This window comes from Anser brachyrhynchus (assembly GCF_964034855.1).
Source record: "Anser brachyrhynchus genome assembly, chromosome: 2".
Lineage (NCBI taxonomy): Eukaryota > Metazoa > Chordata > Aves > Anseriformes > Anatidae > Anser > Anser brachyrhynchus.
In genome coordinates, this window is record NC_137695.1 from 146,576,010 (window position 1) to 146,591,770 (window position 15,761).

Sequence of the window (15,761 nt, forward strand, 5' to 3'; positions counted from 1 at the left end):
TGATATTATGCTCTCCCGAGAGTTGTAATTTTTCAGATATATGAAGCATTCAGAAAAACGGAATTGAACCCTTCATCACACAGGTTTTTTTTCCTACGATATTAAAAATGTAATTTTACCACAAGCCATGGGGACTCCTGTGTTCTTAATATACTTAAAGATTTTTACAAGCTAATGTTAATACCAACTGAAGTGCCATATACATCCTCATTCTCACTTAGAATTAGTTTGAAAGTTGTTCACTTTAATTTTGCCCTGTAATGTTCGTATTCTTATATTGTTCACACTCACAAATTTCAGCAGTGCGAAATTCTGACATCATTCCTGAAAAGTCGGCGTTCACACAGAATCCAGCAGAGTTTTACCATCAGCTTTAGTGGCAGTAGGCTTAAGCCCAGAAGTCTTAAATCTGATAGACATTAAAGATGGAGAAAATTTACTGGTTAATCTAATTTAGCCAGCACAAGAACATTCTCTACAAGGCCAAGGTTATTAATGGCAGCACAAGTAGCCGCATTTATGCGGAGGCTACTTAACATTTTCCATTGTAATACTCTGCTTCAGGATAACTTTGAACAATTCAGGCTAAGCATTCCTGATGTTAGCTGTCTGACTAATGGGATCTTTTTTGGGAAGCTTTTGCTCAAGGGATTCAGCTATTTCCAAGACTGAGGTTACAGAAAAAAAAAAAAAGAAAAAAAATGGAGAAAACAAACTCCAGTTTCACATGAAAAGCTCTGGTGCTTCCATGAAGTGCAACAAGAGTTTGGGCAATCACGCTGCTGAAAATTCAAGCAATGACTGAGGTGTAAGGCTGAAAAAGCACAGGGCATGGCTGAAAATAAAGTGATGTGCTAATTGGAGAAAGAAGAGACATAAGAAATTAAAAGCAGGTGCTAGGAAGAGATTAGGCAGCATGACCTTGCATGGCCAGTAGGGTTGCAAGGCTAGGGGTGTCCACACCTACACGTGTTGGCCTCAGCACCACTTTGCTGCTCAGCAAGTAGCAAAGAAACCTTTAACACCTCCTCGCTGGCAGGTCCATACAGCATTGTGCTGCTGCTTTAGGTTCTTTAGCTCTAAGAGAGGATAACTGCGTGCCCAGGACAGCCTCAAAACAGAGCCAGCATGGCAGGCTACGTGGCTTTGTACAACAAAACGTGCTTTGCTAAACTTGGGAAATTTGAGCCCTCAAGAGGTGGGAAAAATTTGAGTTGTCAGTACAATCTTCATCCAGTTACTCAGCACACAACCTTTTAATGGCATAATCATGTATTATTTTCTCCATAGGATGTGACAATCAGGCAATTACACTTAAATTCACCAAATGATATCAAGGACATGCTGAGCACGGACTGGATCGAGCACATTAAGCACTTCAAGTGAATATGACAGGCATGGCATCAATCTTAAGGAGCTTACACTCTCAAAATACAGAAGAGCCAGAATCGGTTCTCAGTGCGCTGCAGGCCTGAAGAAGCACAGGGCCTGAAGGGCCCGCTCGGGACATTTACCCAGATCTGCCGGATCCCGGCTCAGACACAGGGTTCCCCGCTAGGCTCATGCCTCCATTGTCAGGCAGGTGCAAGTTACGAAGCAGCCCGTATGTTTTGCATCGGGAAGAGGTGCTGTTTACATAAATTATTCACCTACTTCTACCAACACCATGACTTATGACGCTCCAGTAATTAGCGACAAGGTCACAGCCACTGTCTGGGAGGTAGGCAGAGATGGTGACGAGGAAGGCTTGTGGCTACTAGGCCACAAGACAGGGACAAGCTTCTCTCCAGGCGTGGTGGTTTCCTCCTGTGGGACTGCTCAGCCCACGGCCCAAGTCCTCTTTTGCCCCCTGCGACAAGGGAAGCCCTCCTACTTTGGGTCAGAGAAAAGCAGATTCAGTTGTCCAAACACAGACAGCAGCAGCTGCACATGGAGTGGATGAGAAATTTCAGATATATTCCCAACTACTACCACTTTAGTAATTTATTTTTAAAATAACATAAATGTACAAAAGAGGTTTCTTCTAATAATGTTGTGATTAAGAAACGCTATAGGATGTACATATAGTTTGTAGATGGCCACAACCCAGTCACTTCCTGAGTGTGTTACTGGTTTAGTGCCTGATCCAGAAGCCCCTTTTCTCCTCGTTGATCCCCTTACTTCCCTTGCACAGACATATAAAGTTAAAATGTCTAAGGGCCCTTCCCACAAAGAAATTTTACCTTTCAGAGTGAGGATTCATTAAAGGCTTACGGAAACCAATTAGTGACCGAGAGAGCCTTTCCCTTGCAAGCAGCTGCTTGCACTGCAGTCTGTTATGCAGCCCCTGATGGATGCTGGTGGCCTGCGTGACCCCAGGTCCGTACGGCTTCCTCTGCTTTGTCCACCTCACACGTCCACCACGATACGTGTAGCTGCTGATATCAGCGCAAGTAAAGGCTTACGCCGAGCTTTTCCAAAGAAATAGTGCACATACAGTTATTCTGTCTGAACTCCGCTCCGACAACTTGTGAACTCATTGGCCAAATTCGGCTAAATCTGGACTCACACACGCTCCAGAGAGGGAGAAGCAGCAGCTCCTGGAGCGAGCTGCAGATAATGTGGCGGTCGTGTGTGGGAGTCATTGTGAACAGCTTTTTGTGGTTGGACTAGGAAGACCAAAAAGCCACAAGAAACCAAGTCCATGAATGCTTGTGCTCATATATATAACTGCAGAAAGTGCTCTTCTATAAACAGTAAGCTCTTATTTTTTTCCACTGATTGAAAGCCTAATAGCACTAGAAACCTAGATCGTCTTAGAACATGGCACCAGGAGTCACGTTAAAAATGATCAAATCAAATAAGACCTCGTGGTCCATATCAACAAGTTGTTAACATTTGCGGACCTCGTAATTGCTAATCCTTTTGGAAACGAGATTTTTCACAGCTAGTAACACTGGATGTGCCTGACTACAGTGTTAAATGTCATAGCGATTAATAGGACTGTGCTTTTTGCCTAAGGTAAACTAAAATAATCCATATGGAAGTGACACAGTTGGTCAAAAGCAGAAAGTGCTCAAGTGTTACAATCTGGTGTAGTACAGGCTAGCTTTGATCCTCATATTGTTTACTTCTTGTCCTAAAATATATAAATTGGTCATTATTATTTAGACTATTTCGGGGCATATTTTTTACCACAGCTTGAAACAGGCAAGACTATTGCCACTGCTACATTCCAGTTACATATTTTCCTGCCTTATCTGCAATCTGCAAGCTAAAAACAAAATTGACTAACATTAAAAGCCAAGTGAAAGATTTGGGAAAAACAACAAAAAAAATGTGACAGACATCCTTCAGCAACTTGCTTTCACATGTCAGGATAGGCAAGCACGCAAACACCGGCTGTGGTATGAGACCCCCATCAGCTTTTTTTCCATCAGCTTTCTGACCTGTTGGGTACGACTCTCACTCCATCGGTTTTACTGAGACATTAAAATTGAAATCATACATTGCATTGCTCAAATCTGGATAAAAAGAGATCGGAAGCTTGATGAATCTATTCTGTATTTAAGGAACACCACCCTCAGTAACGGTAACAGATTAATAAATTGATCATTTAAAACAGAATGGAGATCCTCATTGCACGCGGTCTTTTCATCTTATAAAGCTTTTGAGGTCTTTAGCTGTTTCTGCTGGATAAATACATTACTACCCTTCCTTGTTTATTTTACTGACACTCTAATGCCTTTTAATATCATTGTAAAATGGATCTGGCTATTTTTCCCACATATAAATGTTCTCTTTAATTGAAATAAGACATTAAGTTTTCTCTCACTAAGGAGCCTTTTGCCAAAGCTGTTTTTAAAGACATCTTCTACAGCTCTGCACAATTTGCTACTGCTCAGCATATGATGAGTTGTGTCAACAGCAATCTGTTCTGTCAATTATTAAAAGATCCAAAAAAAAAAAAAAAAAAAAAAAAAGGCCCAACTTTGTATAAACTGCCTTCCAGTTGTAAAGTTGGTATGAAGAGCTTTGAATCACTCACTCTGGACAAGTCCCAGGTGGCAGCACCACCATCTTCTGAGCAGTGCCAATACCTTTAGCCCCCTAACACCTGAAGACTAGGTGTTAGTCTTACCTTAGTTAGACACCTGAAGACTTTCTCAGTCATAAGAAAGCTGAACTCAGGAGCATATCTGACACCTGAGCATGAAAACTTCCACTGTGAATTTGATATGCTGCTCAAAAAAAAAATAATTAAATTTTTTAAAAAGTATCTTTCCAATTGCAGACAAAGCTTTCCAGAAGAATTCGGGCAAAAGTAAAGCACATAATGACAGCCATCAGTGGATTTAGAGCAGCATGCTCTTTTTACTTAAAAATCAACAAGCTGTGGGCAAAATCTAAAGAAAATTAAAAGCAAGTATAAAAGCTAAGGGAAGAAAATGCACAGGCATGGAAAATCACAAGGGACAGTATATCTTTCACCCCAGGGCTGGCAAACTGGCTGAGAAGCAGTTCTGCAGAGAGCAATTCAATTTCTCTCACTGCACACATTGCACATATTTACGCTGGTGATATTATATGCATCACCAGCTCCTAATGACTTCTTAACAGAGCACCAAGAGTTTTCTCAGTCCTTTGACTATCAAGTGAGAACCATTATATAGCCTCTTGCTACTTAAAGATGTGTCGGCTCGTCCTTGGTGATTTGTCATAGCAAAGTCATCAGAAGGCAAAAAAAAAAAAAACAAACCAGGCAAGAATCACCGAGATTAATGAATGACTCCAGGCTCAGGAATTCACACAGCAAAAGGAGCGTAAACAGAAAGATATCAGATGTTGTTTATATGTGTATTGGTCGCCGCTGCCAACCCCATCCAACATCTTTGCTTGTACAAAATGGGACATCTGCATCATCCAGTCCCCCTCCACTGCGCACTCCATGCAGATGCAAACATCCCACAAACACTACCTCTTCTTACCTGGCAGTACCTTATAGTCACACTGTTCAACTCTGCACAGAAGTCCTAATTTCAACAAGACGCAGAGAAGTAGAAATTCAGGTTCTAAAAAGTTTAACAATTTAGGGGAATATCGGGTGAAGGTAAGAAGAAAATGGACACGATAATGTATATAGAATAACTGGGGAAGCTGTGGTTTCCTCCGTGGGAGCAGTCTGCTGCAGAATACTTACAACTCAGATGGAAGTTGCTCCAAAAGGAGTGTGGAATAACTCGATGGAGTGTGGAATACTGCTTCATAACTTGATGTAGAGATAACAGCATGCCAACTATGTTTGGATTACAGAAAAGTTCTTCCCCATTTGGTTTCATTTTCCTTAAATATTAATGTTAGGGATTAGTCACTGATAACAACTGTGGAATTAACTAAGGAATTGCATGTATTTTCTTAGTTTACCAAAGGATGGTCCAAAGTGCAACATCCTTTCCTACTGCCTGTCCTGAAGATAATTTCAGAGCTGTCAGTATAATCAGACACATTTCAGAGCGTTAGAAAGACTCAGTGATTATCCTGTTCCATTCTGTGCTTGTGTAAGAGCAGAAGCACACAGTCCATTACGTGAGTCCTCAGGGATGGTGTTACCTCTAACTACAGGAACAGGAACTTGCTATTTATGCAACACCAAGCTGCACCCACCAGCAAAACCTTGGGGCCGAGGAGCACACCCCATAAGCAGTGATGTGACCGAGCTAGTGCTGCCACTAAGGCTGAAGGCACTTCCCACATAGGCTCAATTACGCACAATTAGTGCATCGTAACAGCAGCAGTGGGACTCAGGCAGTGAATGTCACAGTAAGATGGGAGATACACACGTAAAGATCCCAAATATCAGCCAACCAGAAGAAAGATGGCACGTTTTGTTTCCCACGTGCATATGCAGTACCTGAGGACAGGTGATGGAGATGGGACCTCTGGGCAGAGGCCTTGCTGGCCAGAACAATGATAGGTTCACTGATGGGAAAAAAAGTCAGTGCTGACAGTAAACAACTGTTACTGTCTCTGTGGAACTACCACGTGCAACACGGGGAAGCTCTCCCATACAGTTCCTCTCTATGTGACTCTATATGCATCGAAACCTATGAATATGTGAGCTACTTTATGCAACACAAAAAGATTTCGTACTGCAGCTCACTACAGATATCAGAATTCACCATCTTTTCATTATTAATGTTGCGAAATATAGGAAAAGAGAGCAGAGCAGGTACTCTGGGAAAAGAAAGCAGGTGGTTTTGTGTTGTTTTCCTTTTTTTTTTTTTAAAGCCTAAACTCTGTATGACTGGTAAAGAAAAAGAAGTTTTAACTTCTTTAAAAATGAATTTTAAAGATTTTAATGTCACTGCATATTTATTAGTATAAAGAAAAGCCTTCCACAGCCAAGGATGTGGAAAAATAGTGCTGTGATAATTAGAAATGGGAAGGACATGTCTTACAGAGAATGAGCTGTCAAGCTCACTTACTTTAGGTAGAGAGTGTGTAAGAGCCAAGTTCCAAGAATCCAGAGATTGTGGGGAAATCTGACACTGAAACCAGCATGGCGACACAGCCCTGTTTAATTCTTAACACCCACAACATTTATAGACTGACAGCTTCAATTGACTCCACCTCCCTGGCTCAGGTAGACTTCCCCTAATTTTTTTTTTTTCACCATGACAAATGACCAAAGTATGATTCGGAAGTCAAACCATCTCCAAAAAACTACTTATGCTTTACTTGCTTTTGTATCTCATTTCCCTATCTGACTCAAATCCCTACCTTGAGAAGCCACAAGTCTCTACTTAAGTCTTCCATATTTCTTCATAGGCTTTAACTGACATCAAGCACACTCAGTTTAGCTATATTAAATTCACTCATCTTGTTAGCCCCCCAACACAGCAAATTACTGCACTCTCTCACACTTTCATCCACAATCAAAGACCTGACTCAAACACACACTTTGTTTTTAACCTATACCAGGTACTTATTTTGCTAAAGCCTTTTTTGCAGACCTTTTTAGTATGTATGTTACTGCTGCTTCCTTCTACAGACAGCCACTACAGAGCCAGTCCTTTATTCCCAGTTATCCAGAAGATAGTTTATTTCTATCTCAGATGTCCCATTTTATTCTTATTACTTGCTCCTACTTCTCTTCCCTAGTATTTTTTGGTCCTTCAGAAAACTAGAAAATTAACGCTGTTTGAATATTATTTGTATAGGAAACAAAACAATCATGTGGCATTGCAGCAGGATGCTTAACAGATCTTTGTTTTCAGGTAAGTTTACTGTGTGAAAGTCAACACAAGGGTGCCCAAAGTTTCCAAGGCAAAAAAAAAAAAGAGACTGGAAATTTGCCAGATATTTGAGGGCTGAAAAAAATTTGCATACATATTTACATAAATACCACAATCGCTATAGTTAAGACTGACAAAAACAAGGTCCTACTCTAACCCCCAGTTTTCACACATTTCTGACTTTCCAAAACACTCACCTTGGAGGCTGAAATTTTCCATACTAGGTTTGTATTTAGAGGATGTTATTTACAAAAAAAATCCTTCAGCCATTTTCGGCTCTCAGAACTCATCACATCGTAACATGCAAGAACTTATTTTTTTCAAAATGACAGTAACATGAGCAATTTGCCACACATTAAACCCTTTAATCAATGTTCTTCTTAAAAAGTAAAGTAGCTTGAGTTCAGGAATAAATGCATGTGCAGAGGATCAAGTTAATGCAGAGTAGGTCTTGTGTCCTACTCCAGGTTACCTAGTTCTACAATTTCTTTCATGAAGACATCAGTAGCATATCACTGGATTTCAGTCCAGTTGGTGGTGTCAATGGAAATGGGAACACAGCCTAGCATGATATGGTGGGGATCAATCTCCACAGAATACTAATTTTCTGTGCTTCAATGTGAAGCCTATGAAATACTTGCAACATGGAAGATCCAATGCGCCAGACTGTCCAAACAGATTAAAATAAAAACAAGCAACTGTTCCAAGTGACTGGCTTATTATGGCTGTAAGTTCTCAATCAAAACTGGGAAAATTTAGATTTCTTCTGTGAAGTCAGCTATACTGAACGTTTGTAATAACTTGTTTTTATTTAAGATTCCAAGTTAAACCTGTATTATTTGCTATGACTAAACATGAATAACCGCCAAGCACTTAGCAAACCTGAGTGACCACAGAACATTCCAGTCCAATATGGCCAACAAATAAGGAAATACTAAAATATCATTAAAATTTGCCTTTTATTTTTCTTACAGGAGAGTTCTGCACAAACCAACGTGACTGTTTTACAAGACTTTTTTCCCCAATATACCAAATTTTCAAAAGGATCATTAACAGCATAAAACTGTAAATAACTTCTTTCTGTTGAGAGTCATAGCAACTTTTCTTCAGTTGTTGTAATCTTGGAGAGCCTGAGCCATGAAAAGCTTGCCCAAGTTCTGTGCATTGAACTCCTTAATATTCTGACAGTAGGTATTAATTTGACCTGTCAAGAGGAAAGAAGAATAAACCTTTATCAGTCTTGAAATTCAGAAAGGACATCCTGGAACACAATTTTTAAAATGCACGCCCTCCCCCCCCCCCCCCCCGAAAGAAAACCAATGAATCATATAGGATTTACAAAGAGAAACAACCAAAAAAAGCTCAACTACTCTACATGTAGGAATTCACATTTTCAAAATTCCCAAATAGGTTTGGGAAAAATAATAAACTAAATTAGCAGACTAGGTAAACTGGTATACCCCCACCCCCCAATTTTCCTACAATTTTGTTATTTACAATTTCAGAAAAGACATATGACAATAAAATGAACAAACAATTTTTGCGGCTGTATTAGAAGCTTAATCACATTAACCAACTGTTCAACTTAGTTGCTCTAAAAGTACAATAAAGCTGATTTTCAGTTTTTTTTTTTCCTATGCATCTGCTGCCCTATTAAAATACTATAACAAATATTTTCCACTAGCAGATTGAAAGCTGTAGTACTCCTGTTTGGCATTTTGTTAGTCTTTTTTTTTCACCTAATATTTCCCTTTATTAGCTATTTAAAAAATCATCAGGGTATGGAGACTTGTCAGTGCTATACAAATCAAATGTGCCCATCAAAACATTTTTATACAAGAACTGCTACAAGTTATTTCCCTTGTTAGCTAGGAATAGCAAAACATGAAGCCAGTTTAATCAAAATTAAAACTCTTTAGAAGGCCAATAAACTCTCAATCTAATGCTCTATTTAAAAAGTTTTTTAATGCCTCAGAGACAAAAGAGCTAAGTTTTATTCTTTATCCACAAACTTTACTTCATCTGAATTGAAGTGGATCCTTTCAATTCTTCCCCTGACTACAGTAAAAGAACAAATGAAGCTTTGGCTGAAAACTGTTTTTTCTTTTTTTTTCCTTGAAGTATAATAGTTTTTAATTCCTTTTCTTATAGGAGATGATTCATCTTAAGCATATCAACACTACCATAACACACGTGTGCACACAAACTTTTTTTGCATATTCTAAGCTATGCTACAGCCAAGTGTGTAAATACATTACTGCTGCTAGGATTCATTTACTGTTAAAAACTATCAAGACAATAGTTTTTTGAAAGACTCTGGATAGAATAATAAATCAAGAACATTATTTCTTTTAAAAGCAGCACTTATTAGCAGTGTGAAAAAATACTAATCTAATTATTATTTTTTTAATGTCAAATTACTTACTCTTTCAGTACTCTAAACTACCAGGACTTCTATTTAATTTTCTCTCAGTGCAAAACAATGGTGATAACTATCTGATCTAAAATGCCTCCTGTAGTTTAGAGAAAGAAAATTGATTTCTCATGACATTTTCCAAACTTAGATTACTTAGCAGGACATCTAGGTTTTCTGCTCTGTTGCCATTGTGAGGTCCCAGCTATTTTTGCTTTTCCAGGAGGTAAGGGGCAGGCACAAAGTTTTGTAACGAACTGTGGCTACACAACGCAGCACACCAGAAAACTGAAGGAATTGGGGGGTGAGACAACCAAAAATATCGCTGCTTTGTTCTCATTTACATTTTCCTTCACCGTAAGGTGTGTAGAGATGGGGGATAGTTTCCCTAGAACTCTGTCCATAAAGATCAAAGAAATGAGCTCAATTCTATGGGAAATTAAAAATTCTCAGCTTTTGCAACAGCCAGTTCAACACCTAGGGATGTCCGCAGTAACTTAGGGCTGCAGAAAATGAGGCAGAGAAATGCTCTGCTCTGACTCAATAGTTCCAGCCCAAACAGCTTACTCCTGCCTCTCATCTGTACAGCCCCATAACTTCTGGAGTCGAGGGAGGAGCTGGGCTGAGCGCAGAGAGCAGCTTGACTGCAGCAGTCACTACACCCATTTGCGCAGAAAGCCAAGCTCCGTAGGGCATTTCTCTAGCTCTCCTTTCAAATCCCACTTCACCTTCTCAGAACGGAGCCAGGAAGAGGCTCTTGCTGTTGCTCCTGCCCTTTCCCAGCAACCCGTGAAGCACAGATGGTCAAGCAGGAGCTAGCTACAATAGCTGAGTAAGAAATAAAAGGAGCAAGTCTCCATACATCAAGTTTACAGCTTTACACAGCCATTCTGTTTAAACACGGTGGCCCACTTTTATAAAAACATGTATGTTCTTATCAGTACCTGTAACACGCCTCAGTTACTTCCCTAGACAGTTTTAAATTGTTCTGTGTGTGGAAGCTCACTTTCTAACAGAGGCAAGGACTGCCTAAATAAAGTTAGCAATAAAGTTGTTTTTCTTAGCTACTTTTTTTTTTTTTTTTTGAATACTTCAGACACCAGGACTGTGGATCAGTTTATTGAAACCACTGCCTTTGACCAAATGAAGGACAGTATTTGGAATGCTATCAACGCCAAATTATCACACCGTAATGTAATGAACAATTAAGATGCCTTCTAGGGTAATAACTGCATTTTTCCCCAAGGTAACATTCATATATGAAAAGATGAGTCAAAGAGACTGCTGGGACATTACCTGCAATAAGGAGTGATTCCATTCTTGCAGGGGGCTGTGGTGGTTTAAAAAGTTTATTGATGTCCTCTTCAGGAAGAGGGGCTTCCCCTCGGCTTTGACGCTGTATATTTTCTTGCTGACGTCTCTGCTGGTACTGAAAATAAAGCAACAGAAACAGAATGCAACAGGACTTCCAATGCAACAGGACTTCCAAAGCACTGATAAGTATTTATTTTCAGATGTTTTTTGCCCAACTAGCAAGTATGTTTTCAAAATTGCACTTATCCATACAGGATAAAGAGTCATATGAAATTCAAATACCCCCTTATTTAAGAAACAAAATGACCAAATGAAAAAGTAGCCCAAGCTCTAAAAGGTAACCCCAAATGCAATTCAGTTTATTTCAATTCACCGATATCAAAATTTTGGTTTGTTTTGTTTTGTTGTTTGTTTTTTTTTTCCCCCTCCCACCACTCTCAAGTCAGCACCTTAAAGAAATAAGGCACTAGAAAATTATGCAGTGTTGAAGTGGTATGGATTGTTTTTTAATGTTTTTCGTAGATGTAAATACTGTATCTTATGGAAAGATTTCAGCATACTAGATAAAACCTCCCCAAGCAAATAAAAAAAAGGAAAACAAGGTTAGAATATGAAGGTATAAGAAGCCATTATCTCAAATAGTTATATAAAGATAGAAATTCCCAATTTAATGCAAGTTAAAGGTCAAAACAATATTAATGTGAAAGGGGAAGAGAACTTGATTAAACAAGGTATTTAAAGCCAAAAAATATTAATTCTAAACTGAGAACAAAGTCGTGGCTGAAACAAAGTAAAATGGTTCATTCTTCCATTTGAGTTATTTAGATATTCTGCCACTTCCATGTCACATCTTTGTAGGTTACCACAGGATATACTAAAGGAGCAGTTTTTAGAAATTAACCTGCTATTAAAAAATACTGAGAGTTGTTTTCAGCACTTCCCTTTTCCATGTAGATTATTCAAACAGTTTTTATGGCAGCTGATCATTTTTTAAGCTATTAGATAAACATTTATTCTTGCAGAAGAACATACGTTCAAAAACACGTATGTGAGATTTTGTACTGGATGTCAGAGCCAGGAATTAAAGTTGTAAGCTTTGTCCACCAGAGTCCTCATACTCAACACAAAAAAAATTCTTTAAAATAAACAAACCAAATTGTACAGGGTGTTTTCTCTCACTTACTTAAATGTATCTGTGCACAAGAGTTTTGAGAACAGTTCATACTTGGTGGCATACTGAAATGAAGTAATTTTTTTTCCAGTAGTAGTGACAAATACATGTTTTTGGACATTGTTAAAAATAAAATCTTAAATGCCCATATTTGTATGTGAATTTCATGCAGCTTCTTCTTTCTTTGCATTACCCCATTCACTTCTCAGCAGTCTGCCTATTATTCTCTATTGAAATGGCTTGCTCTTAATCACAATTGCTCCATTTTAAAAATGAAGTTAAGACCACTAACTATGCTGCAATGAGCCACTACTAAAGCAGTTATAGTTAGTAAAGAAACGAAATGGGACACCATGGAACCTACTTGGGTCTGCTTTTCCAAATAAATAGAACCTCTTGTTATTCACAAAGCCTTTGAAGTGTATGCCATCTTTCTACTCAAATTAGGCAGCAAAGGAAAATAAATTTTCTGAAGATAACATGCAGGAAGCTTCTATGTCCTCAGGAATCACAAAGCCAGGACAGACCACTGATTAAGCACTGCTTCCTTAAAATACTCCCTATTCAAGCTATATCTAAGTGAGAAAAGCCAATTTTGATTTAGTAGTCAGTGATGAAGCATTTCACATGAGCCATAGGTACTCTCTTTAATAATTAGCTACTTTCTACAGCAATACCTGCAATATTTTATCTGCAAACTGGCCTGCCCCACTTTCAGTTGGCCAATATTGAATCTTGTCATATCTCTGTCTGTTAGATTAAAGAGTTCAAATTTATTTTTCACGTAGGTACTTCTTGAATAAGCAGGTCACTTCGTAACTTCACTTATCACATGAAGCAAATTGCATTCATTAAGATCTGCTTTCAAGGCTTTTAAATCATTCCCATAGAGCTTTTTTCCAATTTACCAGCATTCTTCTATAATTAGGCACAGTATTGCTTTATCAAATGCAGCAACAGCAAATAAAGTAATAGAGTCTCAAAATCACAGTATGGTTGAAAGCTGGAAGAGACCTCAGGAGGTTATCTGGTCCAACCCTGCTGTTCAAGCAGGGCCACCTACAGCAGGTCTCCACACTCAGTATTCCCTAATCAGATTCTTTTGGATTTTAAACAACTCTTTTGGCATTAGGAATTAAAAGCCAACATCACCTAATCAGTATCACTGTCTACTGATACAAACACAACTGAAATGTCACTGCTGGTAAGAGGACAGTCCGCTGTCTTTTCAGTCTGGACTGTTTCTTTACTCCTAGATGCATGACTGTATGTGATGGTATTAAAACACAGAGTTTGCTTTAGAACACTTCACTTGAGATGAAAGAGCAGGAAGTACACTTACTAATCCACTAATCCTCATGTCCACAGCACATTTATCAATGATTTTGTTTATCGTACATCACTAACAAAAACGTAAAATAGCAAAGACAAGCCAGTCCACACCATGTGTCAGCAGAACTGAATCCATTTCATGATTCCCCACTGGCTCTAACATTTTATAACTGTATTTAATGGACACGTTTCTTAAAGAATTTTATCTTGCTTAGATCCAGATCCAAACCCATCTGTCTTGGATAATACCCCTCAAAATGATCTTTCATGGAAAAAGTCCTTTCATTCAGGTTTTCCCTGTTACCAACCTGGTGCTTCTGTTGCTGCTGCTTGCTTACATTCCTCAGGTAGGTATTGTATTTAACAATGTCCTGGCTCATCTCATCCACTCTGTCCATCAGCAGCTGCAGACTCTTCCCTAGGTGATTACTGAAATACAAAAAACATTTGTGAAAAACTGAATTCATTAAAAAACACAAAATATTGAAATTGAAAATTCATTTCAAGTCACTTGACAAGCTTTTCTGCACTAATGGCAAAGTTTGCACTTTTTTAAAAATTTTTTCAGTTTCTTGTTATATTTGTTCATATATACATATACATACATATATATATATATATATGATGATATCTTACCTGGCATCTCCTCCTCTAGTGTCTTTGCCACATCGCAATTATCACATTTAAATGTTTTGGTCTTTGCAATGAAACTCATAGTTATGAAAAGCCTTGCATGAATTCACTGATATTACAGATCCAGGTTAAATGTTTAAAAGAAAACATCTGACGCTTTTGTGGTGACATGCAACACTGAACGATGTTCCAGGAGATGTTTTGTTTCAAGTTCTTGTTAGTTTTTGTTTTTCTTTTCCCAATATTTCCGACCCGCAGCAGGGATAGTTAAATATTCTTCTGAGCTCTATCTCATTAACTAGACTATCAAACTACGCCTGGAAGTTCAGCAGACACTTGATTTTCGCTGTTGAGAGGGAGCGATGCATCCAGCCCAGCCAACTCCACATTCCATACCATAGGCAACATGGAAGCAGCTAGGCTGGGCGCGTCCAGTTCCAGTTATGCGATCTACAGCCTTGGCCAGACAAATGCAGTCTGTTAAACAACTTTTATTGTAACCATTTTTAGCAATTGATTCGGTATTTTGCAGGAACTTAAAGGTATAGCTTCCAAGTCTTAAGTTTTGGAACTTCTAAGGTTGGTGCCCATGGAGACAGTATTCATCCTAAATTGTGTTTACAGGGTAGTGCAGTAAAAAGAAGGATACTCGCTGCGCTGTATTGATCCCTCTGACCAGCAGCTAGCTTGTTGGCTCCAATCTAAGCCTTACCCAGTCCTACTTGGCTGAAGACCAAGGACTCAAACAGCTAAACTCCATTCTTCTCCTCCTCAACTGCAATCCGCTAGTATTCGTGGAGTTTCTTTCAAATAAAAACTGTTTGGTGCACTTCTATGTCAGAATCCTATCATTCAGTTGTTGCTTTTCCACATTATCTGAGACTTCTACAGCCTTTTACAATGCATTCCCACCATCCTATAGCCTACGGACTGGGGAAACTCTAACTGGAAGAGCCAGTAGGAAATAAAGGCATAATGTGAAAAGGGAACCACACGTGCGATACTACACGCATCCCTTTTCAAGTGCAAATTACTCACCAAGTCCACAAAATTCACAGCTGTAGACAGACACTGGTAATGTACTGAGGCACTAGAGGATACCTGCTGAGAATATAGCTGAGGAAACTTATCATCATTACAAGTACTGGAAGAGCTATTTCACTAGCTGAGCTGCCTGCTCATCCAACGAAAGGCTGTATCAGTAATTTCCGAGTACAATTTATTTACAAGCCAGAGTTTTAAACCTCCACTTGACTACAGGGGCAGATGGTGACGAGGACTTCAGCAACACACAGCAGAAAGGCGCCACTATAATAATTATTTTTAAACTTCTTAGAGTACTTTTTCCTTTCAGTTCAACATTTCAAGTATTATGATATTTAGAACTGTGGAATATTGCCATGGCCATGGGTGTGCATATTTTCAGGTTTTTATAGAGTTTATATTATAGCGAGTTAGCGTAAGAACTGGATATTATCAGAAATGCCTATGCAGGTACACACGAATGGCCTTGTAGGGTATGCGGACATCAGGAATACATAATTATTTTACAGATAGTGTCCGTATGAAATATAGCTGGTTACAAAGAATGATTTTATGTGAATCTCTCTGGGACCAGCTTAGT

General features: G+C 38.9%; 1 protein-coding gene and 1 long non-coding RNA gene across 2 annotated transcripts in view; one reads left to right on the forward strand and one right to left on the reverse strand.

Moving 5' to 3' along the window:
* The first annotated feature begins 1,407 nt into the window (after positions 1 to 1,407).
* Positions 1,408 to 4,737, forward strand: LOC308190509. The gene is made up of 2 exons (XR_013947282.1): positions 1,408 to 4,109; positions 4,150 to 4,737. It is a non-coding gene; the product is annotated as an uncharacterized lncRNA (long non-coding RNA).
* Positions 4,738 to 8,214: 3,477 nt separating this feature from the next.
* EIF3H (eukaryotic translation initiation factor 3 subunit H) overlaps positions 8,215 to 15,761 on the reverse strand; it is an 85,514-nt gene continuing 77,967 nt past the window's right edge. Inside the window, exons 6-8 of the mRNA XM_080582036.1 lie at positions 13,813 to 13,933; positions 10,984 to 11,116; positions 8,215 to 8,478 (exon numbers count right to left, since the gene is read on the reverse strand). Coding sequence (XP_080438162.1) covers positions 8,381 to 8,478; positions 10,984 to 11,116; positions 13,813 to 13,933 — 352 coding nt within the window. The 3' untranslated portion in view covers positions 8,215 to 8,380. The remainder of the gene's footprint in view (positions 8,479 to 10,983; positions 11,117 to 13,812; positions 13,934 to 15,761) is intronic.